An 18,964-nucleotide genomic window follows, 5' to 3' on the forward strand; every position below is an offset into this window, starting at 1 on the left:
GTGTCTGTGAAGAATTTACAGGACTTGATGCCCCGAGCCCCAGCGTAACACCATCATGTCGGGCACTGTATCCATTCTCCAACAATTTGCCAATGGCTTGAAGAGTCGCAGTGAAGAGACGAGGGCGAAAGCTGCCAAGGACCTGCAGCATTATGTCACCATGGAGCTCCGCGAAGTGAGTGCTGCAAATAATTTCTCATCATCTGTCGGATGAGTATAGGGCACTGGCTGGGTGCTTTGGGAATGGACATTTTGGAATACGGAAACTGGCCTTAAAAAGGAGGTGGGGAGTAGCACAGAGCTCTCCTGTGCCCCAGCATTTAGAAGAGGTGAGCAAGCTGGTGACACGGACTGGGTGGTCAAGCACCAGAATAAATAAACTCAGTGGCTCTAGGGCACAAAGAAGAGAAACTCATTTGTGTTTGTGATGTATACAAGGAAATTAAATCAACCATTTAAGTAACCTAGGAAGCATTGTCTTTATGGAGGTTTTGGGGCTGGCAAGGAGGGACAGAATGCTTTGAGCTGATGTGGATTTTTTCTTCTACAGATGAGCCAGGAGGAGTCTACCAGGTTTTATGATCAGCTGAACCATCACATATTTGAGCTGGTCTCTAGCTCTGATGCAAATGAAAGGAAGGGCGGCATTTTGGCTATTGGTAAGTAAAAGTACTGTATGCCTTTGGTGAGTTTTCTCTTCATGTGCCTCCTCTCTTGGGACAGATTTTCCAAAGCAATGAACTTTCGTAAGCAGGGTGTTACGTCTGACTGCTCAGTAAGCTGGGTGCGTGCTTGTTGCTGGGCTCTGAAATCTGTCTGTAAGTGTCAGCATGGGAGCTGCTGAGTGCTGAGAGTGGATGAAAACCTGGTGCTTAATGGGCACCGAGCTCTTCTGGGAGTCAAGCATCAAATGCAAGTGCTGATCACGTGAAAATTCTGTTCTCGAGCTCAACTGAGAACAGTTTGTGCTCTTTATTTTATATGCATCACAGTGGGCTGACTTTCTGAACTCTTTTATGCCTGAGTAGATGGATTCTTGTTTAAATTTACCTGCTTCAACAACAGCAGCTCCCATCCCTGGGAGGGGCTCACATGGCTTTGCTTTGACTCTCATCAGCTGCTCTGTCAATTGCTCTGGTTGTGCTTTTGCTGTGATGTGGCAGAGCTGCCTGTGTTTTGACTCTTATGGAAATTAGCTTGGATAAATACCTGTTTTCTGAGCAAGTAGCTTGTTTTGTGGCAGTTACTTTAACAACCAAATAGGAGTTGCCTATGGGTTAGGTTCACAGACATAATCATCCAATCCCAACGTGTTTGAAGACAGCGGAAGCCCCTTAGGTAGAGAAATCTTTGTTGACATCTGCTTTTAAGCTGACAGTATCACTTTAAAATTGTTTCTGTGAATTTAGTGCTGTTGAAAGGTGCCGGCTTGACAACCCTGGACACTGATGGCCTCTTTATCTACAGAGCAGGTACAACCCAGGCACTGGCAGTGCAAGCTTCTGCCGCACTGCCCCCTGCCAGCGTGTCTCCACCCTGGCCTGGAGAGACCACCTCCAAGGTTGATGGAGGAGAGCAATTTCCTCGGTCCATTCAGTCTTTGACTTCTCTACTGAGGTGGACCAGCCATGGTAGTTGCATGTGGATGGATGCCTTTCATTTGGGAATGGGTCTGTGGTCCCAGGGTGGACTTTTTTTTTCTTAAACTAAAAATGGGGAAAATCTATGAAGCTACTTGAAGCATTTTCCTGTCCGCTTAACAAGTTCAGTCTCAAAAGAACGGTGACCTTCTCTTATTACTTGATTTATTTTTTTTTCCTGTGGATTTGCAGTTTAGGAAGAGTTAATGGGAATCTTTAAGGAATGAATAGAGAATACTAACTCTCAATCAGGGATTACCTACTGTCTGCTCCACTGATTCTTGTGGACAACCTACAGCACTTGTCCCTTTCTCTACAGCAAGCCTTATCGGTGTTGAAGGAGGTAACGCCACCCGTATTGGCAGGTTTGCAAACTACCTGAGGAACCTTTTACCATCCAATGACCCTGTTGTAATGGAGATGGCCTCCAAGGCTATCGGGCGGCTCGCGATGGCTGGTGACACCTTCACAGCCGAGTACGTGGAGTTTGAGGTGAAGCGAGCTCTGGAGTGGCTGGGGGCTGACAGGAATGAAGGTCGAAGACATGCAGCTGTAAGTCATCCTTCTTGTTGTCATCACCTGTTGTGGAACGGGGTGGTTAAGCTTGGTTAACAGTGGTAGGAAGTGAGCTTGGAAAGCTGGGGAAAACCTCTGATTGGGAAACAGAGTGGCTGCCAGTCCAGGTCGAAGGATCTGTGACGTTCTTGTAGCAGATACAGTGCTTCTTCATCACTGCTACCTTAGAAATGCCCATTGACTACATGAGACACCATTGCCCTATGAACTGTAAAAGTACAGAGCTGGATACAGCTCAGGCTCACAGACATTAACAGTTGAAATAAACGTTGCTACGTTCTAGAAAATGAGTTTTGTCCGTGGATGTTCATCCTCACAGATTGTTACTGTTTCTCTCCCCACCTCCAGGTTCTTGTCCTGCGTGAGCTGGCAATCAGCGTGCCTACCTTCTTCTTCCAGCAAGTGCAGCCATTCTTTGACAACATTTTTGTGGCTGTGTGGGATCCCAAACAGGCCATTCGAGAGGGAGCTGTTTCTGCCTTAAGAGCCTGCCTTATTCTCACCACTCAACGGGAACCAAAAGAGATGCAGAAGCCTCAGTGGTACAGAGTAAGAAAATAACTTTATTGTGAAACAGCTTCTTCATAATGCAATGGAAATGATCAAGTGCCAGTTTCTATGAAAGTTAAGCTAAGAACCTGCTTCACTTGTGTCAAAACATCTGCTTTATCAGCAGAAAACTGCCTCCCCTGGAAAAGGTTGGAAACATAATGGATTACAAAATGAGTAGTTCCCTTAGCCCACTCTAAAAGCAAGCAGGAAAATTAATTTTATCAAGAGCCCATTGCTTTATCTGCAGCTCATCTTATGCTCTCGAGTCTGACCTAGTTTTACAGGCGCACAGTCTTCCATGTATTGTCATCTTCTCTTACTAGCAGATAAGTTTTTTCTACGCTAGTAAAACTGACTGTATTAGGCAAAGATTCTCCTGCCTGATCTTCAGCTTTGCTGCCATTGCCACATGGATTCAAGCTTCATAATATCAATTAAGGTTTGAAAAGTGCAGGCAGATGTTGTGAACTTTGATTCCTCATGGTCAAGTAAGCAACACAGATATTGATGAAATTTGTACCATGGCTTAGCTGGCTGTTTGATTAATGCTGTTAAACATACTCTGTTGCAGAGTCCACAACTTCCATGTGATTCTTAATTTTGTGGTATTATATTCTCCTCTTGTTCAGTTGAGGTTTGTGGCTATTGGAAAATTACAGGATGTCAGTAACTCTTGACTGGCAATATTACTCCATTTTCACAGGCTTTGCTTCTGTTATGGTCATTGAGCTTTTTCTTTTTTTTTTTCTTTCCCCAAGCATACATACGAAGAGGCTGAGAAGGGTTTTGATGAGACTTTGGCCAAGGAGAAAGGAATGAACCGTGATGACCGAATCCATGGTGCCTTATTGATCCTCAATGAGCTAGTGAGAATCAGCAGTATGGAGGGAGAGGTGAGCAAATTAACAAGAGGAGGATTACGGCTTTTGGCTGCCAATTTATTGATTAACAGTTGGTAGCAGCTCAGTGATCTGTGGAAATAATCCTCTGTGTTTGAAATGGGGTTGTTGGGCTGAAAAGTTATCTGAACGTGGACTCAGAGTATTGATTATTTTAAATTGAGGGGTGTTGGGGAAATAACAGCAGCATGTTTTGGCTGCATAGGTGTCAAGCTCTGATGGAAAGTGTTATTAATTGAATTAATTAAAATGTAAAAGAATTATACAGAATGCAGTTTCTCTTGTTTCATATCAGATACCGAAATATTTTTGCTGAATTTTGCTTAGTTGCTGTTTTCCAGCCATTTGGATATCAGTGGTAAAGGATGCTGCTCAGGAAACGTAGGTAGCACTAGATTGGGCATCTTTTAACCGGCTACCAAACATGCTTTTCTACTTTGTCTAGCGCCTTAGAGAGGAGATGGAGGAGATCACTCAGCAGCAGCTTGTGCATGACAAGTACTGCAAAGACCTGATGGGCTTTAGTACCAAACCTCGCCACATCACTCCCTTCACTAGCTTCCAGTCTCTTCAGCCCTCTCAGTCAAACGCTTTGGCTGGTCTGCTGGGGTACAGTGCCCACCAAGGAATCATGGGCTTCGCAACCTCACCTGTGCCAGCAAAGTCTACCTTGGTAGAAAGTCGATGCTGCAGGGATCTAATGGAAGAGAAGTTTGATCAGGTAAGTGTTCATTCTTGTCTACCAAAATTCACAACACTGGTTCTTGTCATATAATTGCCTGCCTAATAAGGATACAGAGGTCAATGCTGCCTAATACTGAACTGAGGTATCAAACCTGATATTCTGGTTGCGTCACTGTCTGTTAGAGCAATGGTTTAATTTCTTTGGAAGCAGTCTTGATTATCTGTCTTCCTGATAGGTTCTGAAGCCAAATGTCAGTGGAATGCCTTCGGGCACCCAGGTAATAAATGGTCATGCATTACTACCAACAGCCATCCTTCAGAGCTCAATCTGTGTCCTTTCAGGTGTGCCAGTGGGTTCTCAAGTGCAGAACCAGCAAAAATTCTTTGATCCAGATGACAGTTCTCAATCTGCTACCACGGTTGGCAGCTTTCCGTCCTTCGGCATTCACAGGTGAGGAGACAGATGGCTGGATGTTAGTGTTGCTGAAATTGGACTGGAAGTTAGCCAGCTCTCTTTTGTCCAGATGAGTTTGTGCAGGCGATGCAGCAGTAGAAACATTGTGCTTGGAAGATGAGCAGATAAATTCCTCCATGCAAGTGGTGGAAGGGCAGGTGTTTCTTTGTTTATTTTTTAAGGCCAAAATGTTCCTCTGATTTAGTGAATGGATTGAAAGTTATTTTCTGAATTCTGTAATCAGTACCCTAAGAAGTAGAACCTCATTTTTGTCTTTTCTCAGTTCAAACTTATGGTTGCATTCTGCTCTCTTGATTGCAATCCGTATAGCCCTAATATTATCAGCAGAGTTGTTTTCCTCTTTCTGTTACATCTGCCAGGAAATCTCAAGGTAAAATGGGAAATAGCTGCTGCTTTACTGCAGTTCAGTTGATTTATCAAGCAAGTTTAGAAGAACATCTGAGTTGGAGGCATGTCATTAAACTGATCCAAGTAGGTTGGAGAAAGTTTCTGTTGTCTTTGTTATAATGATTGATTGGAAATTTAGAATAACAAGATGCTTGCTTCTTGTTCCTGTATAGAATCTGTAGGAGGTGTCATGGATCACCTGCTGCAATGTTCTCTTGTAACTCTTTCATTTTGGTGAAATTTATTTAAAAAAAAAAAAAAAAGCCTTCTGGGCTTTAGAAATGCTATCATATAGCAGTGTGTTTGCCACTGCTGGTGTCAGCAAATTTTATATTGCAGTGGCTCTCCCCTGGTTTTATACTTGTAAAGGCTTAATTGCGAATTTGATGCAACTACATAAACCTAAAGGACCTCCAATATCTGTTTTGTTCTCTCTTGGTGGCAGCTGATCAGTATCTTCCTGACACTATGAACCATGTTCTCAGCTGTGTGAAGAAGGAGAAGGAGCGTACAGCAGCCTTCCAGGCCTTGGGTTTACTTTCTGTAGCTGTGAGATCTGAGTTTCAAGCTTACCTGCCAAAAGTTCTTGAAATCATAAAGGCAGCTCTTCCACCAAAGGACTTTGCCCACAAGTAAGTATTTGAAGGTTAGGTTTGAGAAGAAACTGAAACACCAGTTTTGTATAATTTTTATCATGTGGAGTGAGATTGCCATGTTAAAATCAAAGGTATTTTTGTTAAGATGGACAACACAAGTAGGATGAGAAAGTGTTTAAAAAATAGCAACTTCTCTTAACTTCTGTGTGGTCCCTTTTCAGGAGACAGAAGTCTGTTCAGGTTGATGCTACAGTCTTCACCTGTATTAGTATGCTGGCACGAGCCATGGGACCAAGTATCCAACAGGACATCAAAGAGCTTCTGGAACCTATGCTGGCTGTGGGCCTGAGGTAAATACAAGGCACAGGCGCATGTCTTTCTGTCAGCCACTGGATGGCATTGTTGGCTATGCAGAAGGAGATCTTAAAAGTGTTCAGATTGAGAATGAAGATTATTGCTTTTAAGTAGTCTGTATTGATTGCTCTTTCAGAAGAATAATATGTTTTAAGCATCATATGTCCTTTGAATTTCTTAAAAGCATTGGTATCTGCATAAAGTAGTCTTAAAAAAAAAAACAAAAAAAAAAACTAATGAATTCAAAAGCAATCTCTGTTACTTCCTACATTCAAACACATTTGGCAACAACCCGCAAAAATTTAGAAAGCCTCTGAAGGCCTGCAGATCCTTGCTGTATCATATTGACAGGGAAGGAGAATGCTGAATATTTGCACCTAGCTTCTGTCACCTTCAGAGTTCAGCCTGATAGTTCCTATTGGAAATCTCCTAGGTCGTGAATATGTCGATATGGGAGGGTATGGAGAAATCTAAGTAACTCTGTGCTACGTGGATGTTTAATGTTACCACCTGGAATTGAATTTAGTTGGTTTTGTGTCTAAAAAGCACAAGTACAAGGAATCACTTAAATTTGTAGTAACATATGCTGCAGTCCAAGTGGTTTGCTCACCAAGTTCATACAAGAACTCAGTTCATATGCCTGAGTTCATACAAGGACCCCTCTGTTCTGCTTGTAGGTGTTGGTGCGATGTGCGAATGCCCACAAGTATCTTCTGATAGAGAAGGCATAAAGAAAAAGGTGAAATATGCACCTCTTACTGTTTCTGTTCTAATGACTTTGTCTGCATCTTACCTTCAGCCCTGCTCTAACAGCCGTGCTGTATGACTTGAGTCGTCAGATCCCCCAGCTAAAGAAGGATATCCAGGATGGGCTGCTGAAAATGCTCTCCCTTGTTCTAATGCACAAGCCTCTGCGACATCCAGGCATGCCAAAGGGCCTGGCTCACCAGCTGGCCTCCCCCAGCCTCACCAATATCCCAGAAGCCAGTGACGTGGGTAGTATCACCCTTGCCCTGCGTACACTGGGCAGCTTTGAGTTTGAAGGTAAGAAAGCAGAGGAGCAGGGGGTATGGGAAATAAACATTACTGCACTGGAGCACAAATAGCAGGATAACTCAGAATATTCTCTTCAAAATCCTATTCCCAATAAGGCCAGTATTCAAGGGGTAAACCTGTATTAAATTCCCATCTTCTTTCTAGGTCATTCGCTGACTCAGTTTGTGCGGCACTGTGCAGACCACTTCCTGAACAGCGAGCACAAGGAGATCCGGATGGAAGCAGCCCGCACTTGCTCTCGCTTGCTCACGCCTTCTATCCACTTGATCAGTGGCCATGCCCATGTGGTCAGTCAGACAGCAGTGCAGGTTGTGGCTGATGTTCTCAGCAAACTGCTTGTGGTTGGAATAACAGACCCAGGTTAGTTTGGGGTTCAGTGAAAAGGATTCTCCTACCATAAGTTCATTTTGCACATGAGCAGGTGAAGATACAATGGTGGTGGTACAGCTTGACCATATTTGACATTAACTTAAGAAACTAGCATGTTTTTCATGGGTAAAACACTGAGGTAGTGTCTTATGCTGGAGAAGCTCGCGTCGTATTTCTGAAGCTGTGAAGAGTGTTTGAGGCCAGTTGTGAATAAGGGCAATAATAAGAACAGTTTACGGCATTTAAAAATAAAACAAATATGTTCTTGCAGACCCTGATATACGCTTCTGTGTGTTGGCTTCTCTGGATGAGCGATTTGATGCTCACCTTGCCCAGGCGGAAAATTTGCAAGCTCTTTTTGTGGCCCTGAATGATCAAGTATTTGAAATCCGAGAGCTGGCCATCTGTACTGTGGGTCGCCTGAGTAGCATGAACCCTGCTTTTGTCATGCCTTTCCTGCGCAAGATGTTAATCCAGGTAATGGAGAGGGATGGCTGCAGTGAGAATGGAGTATTTGGTAATTGAGATTAAAATGGTGTTAAAGAACTGGGCTACCCAACTGTAGTGAATGCGGGGGGAGTGGGTGGATATATTCATCACTCAGCTTAGCAGGTTTCAGCAAGTCTTTCTTCTTGATAGATGTACTGAAGCTCTAGGGATGTATTAAGGAGGAGAGGATAGTAGTCACTGTTTCACCCACATTAGTCTTTCTGGAGTGCTTTCAGTCTGTATTGAGGAAGAATGTTCTGTGCTGCTTTTAGGTGAATGGATGGTATTGTTTCATCCAGGTAGATCAGTACTGAAGCCATAAATTCCAGTTAATGTTGATTAACTTTAGCTCCATTTAGACATAACTGACTGGACAGAGTGTAAATGTAGAACACCATTTACAAGTGCTGAGATTGCTTTTTCCTTCTGTTGTCATTGGACAGGAGAAAAGGAAATCCAAAGAGTTTTTACCTACCTTTTATCTTCCCTTTCTTATGCTTCTGTTGTCTTTTTTTTTTTTTTTTACAGATTCTAACAGAGCTGGAACACAGTGGTGTTGGTAGGATTAAAGAGCAGAGTGCCAGGATGCTGGGTCACCTGGTTTCTAACGCTCCACGCCTCATTCGTCCATATATGGAGCCTATCCTTAAGGTAGAGTGAGGCTCTATCCTTCTCTGTCTGCCTCTCTCACAGACACACATTTTCTCATGGCTTTGGAGTGAGATGATATAGCCAGTGAATGCATGACCCACAGCCTTTGTCGGAAGCTGCTGTTCTGCTTCATTGTAGCAATAGAAAATCAGATTGGTGTGGATGTCGCCTACAGTAATGCATGTATAGCCTAACATATAGACAGTGCAGCCTAACTTGATTCTGGATTTGCATAGCATATGTAAAACCAAGTTTTCATTTACTGTTGAAGTAATCGCCATGATGCAAGGTCAGCCCCTGAGGGATTTGGGGCATAAACAAAAGGAAAGAACATTTTGGGTACTGTATGTACAGCAAGAAGTCTTCTCAACATATTATAATCTGTTCCTCTGTCACCTACCAGGCACTGATAGTGAAACTGAAAGATCCTGATCCAGATCCAAATCCAGGGGTGATTAACAACGTCCTAGCTACCATTGGGGAACTTGCACAGGTAGGGATACTGCAGGTACCTCTTGACCATGCTTGCCAGTTGTCAAGCTTCTGGCAGTGCTAGATGAATAATTTTTTTTGTCATTTTCAATAGGTCAGCGGGCTGGAGATGAGGAAGTGGGTAGATGAACTCTTCATTATAATTATGGATATGCTACAGGACTCCTCCTTGCTGGCTAAAAGACAGGTAAGTTTTTGACAATTTGATAAGGGACTGCAGTGCTTCTTTTGAGAAGTGCTGCAAAATTAACTTTTTGAAGGAAAAGAAGAAAAAAAAGGTGAAGCGGTATTTTTGGAACACTCAGACTCGCTTTTGGTGCCTGTTTGAATTGTAACTCTGAGTAAGGGCAATTAAATCAATCACCTGGTCTAATAAATTGTTGATTATCACTTTCCTTACTATGACTTATTAAAAACACTTGCTATAGAGGCTTTCAAACTACAGACTGGATTGCAGCATGACATACTAGTTTTGAGTAGTGAATTTATTCTTCTCTGCGTTTGATCATTCCAGGTGGCTCTTTGGACACTGGGACAGCTTGTGGCTAGCACTGGTTATGTGGTGGAACCATACAGGAAGTACCCAACTTTACTGGAGGTGCTTCTGAACTTCCTGAAGACCGAGCAGAACCAGGGCACCCGTAGAGAGGTATGAACACAAAGCTGTCTCACGACTGTTTCTAGCAGCTCTTTCAAGAGAGCTTTCAAATAAATCCCTCTGAATATCTATATTTAAAGAAAAAAAGGTGAAAGATTATTGTTGTGGCTGATAAAAGTACAATAAGCAAAACTGAAAGGGTAAAAATGTGTGTCAGTGAAATGGCCTCCAGCAGTTGAATGGAAAGGACAGGTGCTTTCTCCAGGCAATCCTTTTATATCCAGGTCTTTTCTCTTTAATCCTCAGCACCTTTCCAAATACCTGGATTCATGTGTTGACTTTTGCATTAGTGGTGCATTTCTGATTAATTTTATTTCCATTTCTCTTTTGTCAGGCTATTCGTGTGTTAGGGCTGCTGGGTGCTTTGGACCCCTACAAACACAAAGTGAACATTGGCATGATTGATCAGTCACGTGATGCTTCAGCTGTCAGCCTCTCAGAGTCCAAATCCAGCCAAGATTCTTGTAAGCATCTGGAGAAGCATCTATTTTCACTTCTCTTTCAAATGAATACCTTTGTGATCTACAAACGTGTCTTTATTTTATTTTTAATTTATTTATTACCTGTTTGTCCTTTTCTTCTGAGCAGATTAGCGTGCATATTTCACTTAGTACTTGGATGCTCCTGAAATGGTATTGGAGAGAATTTAATATGTAGCTTGTGACACTAACTTCTTTCTCCTAGCGGACTACAGTACCAGTGAGATGCTGGTGAACATGGGAAACCTCCCTCTGGATGAATTCTATCCAGCTGTCTCCATGGTGGCACTGATGAGAATTTTCCGAGATCAGTCCTTGTCCCAGCACCACACTATGGTAGTTCAGGCCATCACCTTTATTTTCAAATCCCTTGGGCTGAAGTGTGTGCAGTTCCTGCCCCAGGTCATGCCAACGTTCCTTAATGTAATAAGGGTTTGTGATGGTGCCATCCGAGAGGTGAGTGTACTGGGGATCGTTCCTTCCCTCCTGTTCCCCTGCCCTAAAACAAGAATACATTTAAAAGCAAACGCAACTGGCTTTGGGCATTGCTGTGCTATGTGTTGCTGTCAAGCATGCTGCAGAAGTGAGGTACAGCTCTGCTTTTTCTTTCCTACGAGCGTTTGGTAGAATATCCAGTGGAAACAATTTTTCTGCTGCTTATTAAAATAGTTGCTTCTGAGCATAAACCTTAGATGAACAAAACCTGATCCTGTTTTTTTCATTAAGCTAGTCTTTTTCAGGAAAACAGCTAATGCAGCTCCCAAAGCTTTCAGCGATCTCTGCATTAATGTACTGTTGCAAATAGTTATTATATAGCAGAGGTAGATTCTTTAAGTTTCTGATGCAACCATGTACTTTGACTCATCTGTGAGGAAGAAAATTGAATTTGCTACAGTCTGCTAACATTCAGAGCAGTGTGGGTGTTGATTCCACAGCAGCATTTTCTCTTCCTTCCCACTTAAGTTACAGTTTTAGAAGGAAATGAGAATTGTGTGAAGATGAGAATGGGCCTAATCTGCATCTAACCAGAGATGGCTGCTGTTTGCTGAGCCTTTTTCTCAGGCTGCTGAAAACAATCTCTGGGGTGGAAAGGGCAGTTTGTACTGGTTATTGCTACTGTGTTGTGTACATGGGATGGGTGTTCCCTTGCAGAATCCCAACCCTGCTATAGAGCCACTGTTTTCTCCCAGACTGAACTACTACTCAAATTGGAAGAAAAACCTGTCGTGCCTGGGGTTGAAACTCCTAGACCTGACTAATCTGATTTGCTTGAAAGCTATGCAGTTGTGCACACTCTGTTTAAAAATTTTCAGGTAAAAGAAGATGGTGAAAGTGTACTGGGGAGAAGAGCTGAGGTGGGTACACGTGACACTAAAGCCTAAAGGAGGCAGGTCCTTGTCCTGTATTTAAGCACCCTCTCTCAACACCAACAAAAGGCACAGTACAGGAGCTCAGAGTTCATTTTTGGTAAATATAGGTGTACTGCTCTCACTAAAGAAGCTGATCTTACTTCTTACTCAGTTTTCACAAAACCCTGTAATCTTTCTCTGAGCTCCACTTTCACTGTATCTTGTCACTGTAGTCTTCAAATACTGCATGAATGAATGAAATTTAATATTATAATAATTTACATATTCCTATTTTCCTAGGAAAAAGACTATATACGTGTATTTTATGGACAAGGAGATTTTACCCACATTATTTCATATAAATTTCCAAAATAAATTCATTGCCATGAGTGAATGAAAGACTGTGTTAGGGGAAAAGGAATTGCAAAGCTGTCATAGTATATATGGATAAAATTGTCTCAGTCAAAATTCTCTAATGGTATCAACCATCCTTCAGAAAAAATTGTGATATATCTGGCAATATGTCAAGGACCAAACTCTCTTTCCCAGTAACTTTTCACCAATACATCTTGGTGGGGATGAGGAAGAGTGCAGAAGGAGTATCTTAAAATTTGTTCCAATTTTGCTTACAGGCAGGGGGAAAAGGCTATGGGCTAAATTTTTGGAAGCATTCTTCAAAGATGAATTACAAAGCTCTGTAGTAGCAGAAGTCTTGGAGTTTGTGCTTGCAAGTCTATTCTGACACATTCTAAATTTGCTTACCTAAATGTTTGTGTGCTTGACTGTATAAGGCTTTGAGCCCATCATTTTTTAATACAAGTTTAAAATAAGTAATAATAAAATTACCCCTGAGATGAAGCTGCTAAGAATTTAGCCCCAGATTTGGAGCATATAGAAGCTTTGCATGCTGTTTGTTCATTAACTGAGCTTGCAATTTGCTTGTGAAACACAGTTCACCCAGAGTTTCTCTGATGTTTAAATAGCTACATTGATTACTGCCCATTTTTTCCTTCCAGTTCCTGTTCCAGCAGCTAGGGATGTTAGTGTCCTTTGTGAGAAGTCATATTCGGCCCTATATGGATGAAATTGTCACCCTCATGAGAGTGAGTACAATTTTTAAGCCAATGTTTCACTATCAGAAAATGCGGATAGAGCTTCTGTCATTGTCAAATGCACCAATTCCTTCATAAGTTAAGCACAAATTCCGTTTATTTGAAGCAATAATTGCATTTTGAAATAACATCTATTTGGAAAAATAATGTATATTATTTTGAGTAACGGCAATAAGAGCAGCTCCTGGTATTTGCAAGTGCCTGAATTCTTTAGAGTTCTTGGGTTTTTTGTATTTAATACTTTATAATACATAGTTTTAACAAGAGGTGTTTGGAGTTCATAAATAGATGGCATTTCATTTCATTTTCATGTACTGTTTGCAAACACTTAGAGGTCAGGAAAAATCTATTGCCTAGAGGTTGTTTTTAACAGCTCTAAACATACTGGAGAGGCACCAAATGTTTTTAAAACAAACCAGAACCACCCACTTATATAACTACAAGAGAAGTATAGTTCCTCCCTGCAAGCCTGAATTTAACTAGATACTGTCTTCCACAAGCTGCTTTTCTTGCAACTGGTACAGCTCAGCTGAAAGAGAACCACTTTCTTTCTTTCTTTCTTTCTTTTTCTTCTGTAGGACTTCTGGGTCATGAACAACTCCATACAGAGCACAATTATCCTACTTATCGAGCAAATTGTGGTGGCTCTAGGAGGCGAGTTCAAACTCTATCTGCCTCAGCTCATTCCTCACATGTTACGGGTCTTCATGCATGACAATAGTCAGAGTCGTATTGTCTCTGTCAAGGTGAGTGGGAAGCTGCAGCCAGCTGGGTTGATTTGGGGTATTGCTAAGGCAGGTGCAGGCTATGTGCCTTATTCCAGAAAGGCTTCTACAGCTGGTGTGTTGCAAGCAGGTTAGAGATGCAGTTCAGCTTAGGGTGGAATGACACAGACGATAATGTGTTTAAAGTGCAGGGTCAAAGCAACTTTTCACTGGATACTGATTTACTTAGAATGCATCTTTCCTGACTCTGGGTCACATTGGGTCATTTTTCCCTCCAGCTACTGAATGCAATCCAGCTCTTTGGAGCTAACCTGGATGACTACCTTCATTTGTTACTACCTCCCATTGTAAAGCTATTTGATGCCCCAGACGTCCCAGTAGTGGCTCGCAAGTAAGTGTTAGTGGCTCTGCAGACTTTTTTTTTTTACCTGTGATATTCAGGTTCCTCAGTAGTTGTCCTGGCCATGTGTAAATGAATTACTGCCTAGTTTCTTCCACAGGTTTTCTCTGTGTTAACTCATTATGGAAGGTTATTCTCAGTTGGACATCACTGCACTGTTATTACTTTACTTGGGTATAGACAGTATTTTTCTGTTTCTCACCTGCCAGAATTTTAGTCTCTGCAACTTGCAAGTTGTCCTGCAAGTGATAGCTGCATTAATGATTTTGGTGACATGTTTTTGCTATTACTGTTGATGGCTAGGAAATCTGAGCATGAATCACTAATATTTTTACATTCTGTTTCTCTTGTACTGTGAGAGATTAGAAGTCTTCCCTTCTTTCTGCTCTGACCTTAGAGCTGCTCTAGAAACAGTGGACCGCTTGACAGAGTCCCTGGATTTTACTGATTATGCTTCACGGATTATTCATCCCATTGTGCGAACACTAGATCAGAGCCCAGAGCTACGAACAACTGCAATGGACACACTCTCCTCTTTGGTATTTCAGTTGGGAAAGAAGGTAATATTCTTCTAAGGCTTGCAAGCTTATAGAGGCAGGAATTGTCTCAAAGATCAAGAACTTAAAGTTGATTGTTTGTAGTACACTCATTCTGGATTTTTAAAGAAAACACGCTTTCCTGCTCTTATTTGGTTCTGGAATCAGGAGTTACTGAAATCAGACCTTCAGAATTGGTTTCTTATAAGATCAGTCAAAGGTAGACTTTTACTATTCTTGGTGAGACTGAGTAACCCAGCTTTTGATGCATTCCCTTGTACAGTACCAGATTTTTATCCCGATGGTGAACAAAGTTCTGGTGCGACACAGAATTAACCATCAACGCTATGATGTTCTTATCTGCAGGATTGTAAAGGTGAGCATAAGGATACTTTGGGAATGTTTTCATGTTGAAACTGATGTAGCTGTAGGGAGGCTTCGCTTCAAGTTACTCATAAGATGAACAATAGTTGTTGCGGTATGTGTTAAAATATCCTTACAGAGCCATACTTGAGATTACAATGGGAAAATTGATGTCAGCTGGTATCAATTACTTCCTATAGAAAAATCACTACAAATTCTAGGTATGAACTTGTGCTTGCAACCAGTGTCATTACTTTTTCTCTTGGTTGTTTTCAAATGTGGATTTCCTGAACTGTTTCCACAAGTGCCAGGATTTAATACTAAGGTAACAATGTCTCCTTTTCTGTAATAGGGCTCACGTTTCAAAAACCCAGTAGTTGCTTTGTAATTTGATTAGTATAGGACAAGCAGCATGCTGCTGTCCCAGACCTAGGAGCAAGACAAATAGGAAAGAGTGCTTATTTTCTGTCCTTTAATACTAGGAGCTAATACTTATTAAGTTATCTTAAATGGAAAGGGACTATCATTTGAGTTCACTGGTTTATAAGCTGTAATAATCATTATGAATCACAGTTGTTTGCATCACAACTTGAGCTGTAAGATTAGATAGTGCACTGACTTTATCATCCATTTGGCTTGTAGAAAATTGCTTTTATGTGTGTGGGTGTGATTTTTGTTGTAAACCATTTTATTGTAGGGTTATACTCTAGCTGATGAAGAGGAGGATCCACTGATTTATCAGCACCGGATGTTAAGAAGCAACCAGGGAGAAACCTTGGCCAGTGGTCCAGTGGAAACAGGTCCAATGAAGAAATTACACGTTAGCACCATCAACTTGCAGAAGGTAGAAGTTCAGCTCTGCACAGCAGGAGTTTGCCACTGAAGGGAGGACCTATTGTGTCTCAACTGAGGAGTTTGTCCAGTGCATCTAAACAACGTTTGTTTACATCTCTTTTCTGTTGCTAGTTCTGGACAAGAACTAAGGTCAAAGTAGTGTCTGAGACTCTCTTTAAAATCAGAAGGTTCTAAGCAACGTAAAAGATAGGAGCAGTTGAATTGCCAGGCTATTAATAACCATGAAGTAATCCTGACACTTTCTCTATATGGGAAGTATGAACAAGACTTCCTTGATTACAAAGAATCATCTATAGCTTCTAGACACATTATTTCAGAGCCCCTGCCTCTTTTTATTAAACCACTTCTCATATCTTCTCTTATATTCTCTTCAAGCCAGCGTAGATCTTAATATAGCTAAATATTAGCTAAGCTACTTTCAACAGTAAATGTATGCAGCACTCAGTGCAATAGCAGGATGGATTAGTTTGAAAATGCTGGATTTAGAAATGTAATTCGAAATGCATTAAGTATTTTTAAGCTGATCTTTCAACAGTGGTTTCATCTCTTGATGTATTTTTGTAGGGAAAGAATTATTCATGTTAAATATTTGTCATGACAGGAATACGTTTAGGGAAGATTTCTTAGAAATTAGACTGAACAACTGCAAATGATTTGGACAAGGTAAATGGATTTCAGGGAATTGAAAAGGGAATTTCAGAAATGCGATTTGGAGCTATGAAGAAGTAATTCTGCCTGGTGATGGATTTCTTCTGCTTTTGGATTGTGCTTCATTTGAAGTTAAATTGTCTTGCTTTATACTTCAGGCCTGGGGAGCAGCAAGAAGAGTCTCCAAAGATGACTGGTTAGAGTGGTTAAGAAGACTGAGTTTGGAGCTGCTCAAAGATTCCTCCTCACCGTCCTTGCGCTCATGCTGGGCCCTGGCTCAGGCGTATAATCCCATGGCTCGGTAGAGTATTTACGTGTTTTTCAGATCACTTGAAATTACAGATGCAAGCCAGAGATCGTAAGGAGAAAGTTACTTAAAAGCTGTTAGGTTCCATAATAGGGATAGATCCTGCTTTGGGACAAATCAAATAGTTGGCAACTTGATTTTATTTCCAGCCTTCACAATTGGCAGCTCCATGATATGCACAAAATCTTTCAGTGGAATTCTTCATATTAGTTGAGAAATAACATAAGGCACATAAAAGCGAAGTTGGAAAAACAGCAGAGTATGAAATAGCTTCAAGGATCTGCTGTGGGTGGATAAAAATTCTTCTGAAGGGAATAAGCTGCTGGGCTTTATTTCTTTTGCAACCAGTATCTGGCAAAACTTAATGTTGCTGTAAGGAGTTGCTTGTGTATCTCTGCATGATGGCATAGCCTTGTCATCTAAGTGCATAAGAATCTGACTACTGCTGTTCATCCATGGTTTAATTTTGTCTTAATGTAAGCTTTATCACTTACAAAATAGAAGAGGAGACAACGTGATGAAAGGTCAGCACTTCCTAGGGAGGCAGAAGTAATGCTAGTGTCCTCAATGCATATTTACAAATGCATCTCAAACCCATTTCACAGTATTTTTTCAGAGTGTTAGCAGTGACAAGGGCTCTAACTTTCTGTTTTTTTTCATCACCCTGCCTTGTCTCTTCTCAAGCTTTGCCACAAATACGGTCTCCAGCTATTGCAGTCCTCTAGTGAGCACTGAAAGTGTGTGTCTGTGTCCAGAGAAATGACCAATCATCCTGTTCAGTGCTGCTCTGGAGAGTCTGTCCTAATGTAAAACATTTGCTAGCATATTATAGTACAACATTGTACTATGGTAGTGTCTCATCCTATTATGTATTCTTAAAATGCAGTATTTGGTGCAGAAGTTAGCTTTTGTAAAAGCTAACCGCTATGTATCGCAGGTAGAGAGATGTATGTATTTTGTAGGTAGTTTTCTCTGAGTAAATGGGAAAGTCCCCTGTCAAATATACTTTCTCATCCCTACCTCTTGCTCTTTTTGTTTTCCTTTTCAGAGATCTTTTCAATGCTGCTTTTGTTTCATGCTGGTCTGAATTGAATGAAGACCAGCAGGATGAGTTGATCCGAAGCATTGAACTGGCCCTGACTTCTCAGGACATCGCAGAGGTTACTCAGACGTTGCTGAACTTGGCAGAATTCATGGAGCACAGCGACAAGGTAGAGATGCTGTCAGGCAACTCTTTTTTCTAATTCTGGCTAGCTGGCTGCTATCTAGTATATGGAAAGGGTGTGAAGAATTCATGTATACTTCCCTCTCTCTCGTACTCAGTTTGCTTTTGATATTTGTGATTTTACCCAGGGTCCATTGCCTCTGAGAGATGATAATGGCATTGTCCTCCTGGGTGAAAGAGCAGCAAAATGTCGAGCATATGCCAAGGCCCTTCACTACAAGGAGCTGGAATTTCAAAAGGGTCCCACCCCAGCCATTCTAGAGTCTCTTATCAGGTAGGACCACAACTGATGAGGTTTCTGTTTTCATATCAGTACCCAGTTTAGGATACCATCAGGATGAATCTAGATAATTCTTAGGATTTCATTTTCTGCCACAAGACTCTGTTGTAGGCTTACCAACTTTGCTTGCATGCTCCTAGCTGCTAAGTTCTGCCCTTTTACTATGTGATTAAAATTCCAATAGAAGCCACAGGAAGTGGAAAGGATGGGGGAGTTTTCTGATTTCCACCCCTCACCCTTCAGGTTCTAATTTTTTGGAGCTGTGCTTTCTTGTTTTTTGTTTTGTTTTCTCCCCTTCTATATTCTTTCATCCTTAGTCCCCCGTTACATTTCTGAGGAAAAATACAGAATTCAGTGTGTTCCCTTTACTGGTATCAGTCATTTGTGCAGCTGTTACCTCTGTATCAAAAGGCAAGTTAAGGAGCAAAGACTTGAAGTAAGTAAGAGTTAAAAATGAAAGACAATTTTTTATTAGAAATTAAAACGTTTAGAAGTTTTTAAAATCCACTTTATAGACCACGGTTAAAGTAGTTCCAACTATAGTTCCATGCAGTTGAAATTTACAGTATTAATAGTCAAACGTACATAAAGCAGTTCCCGAGACACTATCTCCCATTTCACACAAGACTGAACAATTTAAATTAGACTCAAGTCCTCTGTAAGGTTAATAAAAATATTAACCATAACTATCTTTTCCAACGTATTCAATCAACAGTATAGCTATGGGAGGAGTCTTTGTTTTTTAAATGTTATTTGCAGCACTGTGTTACATAAGGGAAAAACAACATACTGATTTACAACGTGAAA

At 41.3% G+C, this 18,964-nt stretch overlaps 1 protein-coding gene across 1 annotated transcript in view; it reads left to right on the forward strand.

Moving 5' to 3' along the window:
* Positions 1–18,964, forward strand: part of MTOR (mechanistic target of rapamycin kinase) — a 65,035-nt gene that overhangs the window by 1,028 nt on the left and 45,043 nt on the right. The window contains exons 2-28 of the mRNA XM_084300429.1: positions 13–175; positions 551–659; positions 1,960–2,192; positions 2,565–2,765; positions 3,527–3,661; positions 4,113–4,388; positions 4,694–4,802; positions 5,659–5,845; positions 6,031–6,159; positions 6,963–7,207; positions 7,364–7,579; positions 7,860–8,065; positions 8,606–8,728; positions 9,132–9,221; positions 9,315–9,407; positions 9,735–9,869; positions 10,213–10,342; positions 10,563–10,813; positions 12,723–12,809; positions 13,397–13,564; positions 13,822–13,934; positions 14,341–14,503; positions 14,763–14,855; positions 15,540–15,686; positions 16,504–16,646; positions 17,701–17,863; positions 18,006–18,151. Coding sequence (XP_084156555.1) covers positions 56–175; positions 551–659; positions 1,960–2,192; positions 2,565–2,765; positions 3,527–3,661; positions 4,113–4,388; positions 4,694–4,802; positions 5,659–5,845; positions 6,031–6,159; positions 6,963–7,207; positions 7,364–7,579; positions 7,860–8,065; positions 8,606–8,728; positions 9,132–9,221; positions 9,315–9,407; positions 9,735–9,869; positions 10,213–10,342; positions 10,563–10,813; positions 12,723–12,809; positions 13,397–13,564; positions 13,822–13,934; positions 14,341–14,503; positions 14,763–14,855; positions 15,540–15,686; positions 16,504–16,646; positions 17,701–17,863; positions 18,006–18,151 — 4,211 coding nt within the window. The 5' untranslated portion in view covers positions 13–55. The remainder of the gene's footprint in view (positions 1–12; positions 176–550; positions 660–1,959; positions 2,193–2,564; positions 2,766–3,526; positions 3,662–4,112; positions 4,389–4,693; positions 4,803–5,658; positions 5,846–6,030; positions 6,160–6,962; positions 7,208–7,363; positions 7,580–7,859; positions 8,066–8,605; positions 8,729–9,131; positions 9,222–9,314; positions 9,408–9,734; positions 9,870–10,212; positions 10,343–10,562; positions 10,814–12,722; positions 12,810–13,396; positions 13,565–13,821; positions 13,935–14,340; positions 14,504–14,762; positions 14,856–15,539; positions 15,687–16,503; positions 16,647–17,700; positions 17,864–18,005; positions 18,152–18,964) is intronic.

The sequence above is a fragment of the Netta rufina genome (assembly GCF_964035555.1).
Source record: "Netta rufina genome assembly, chromosome: 22".
In the NCBI taxonomy this organism is placed as follows: Eukaryota; Metazoa; Chordata; class Aves; order Anseriformes; family Anatidae; genus Netta; species Netta rufina.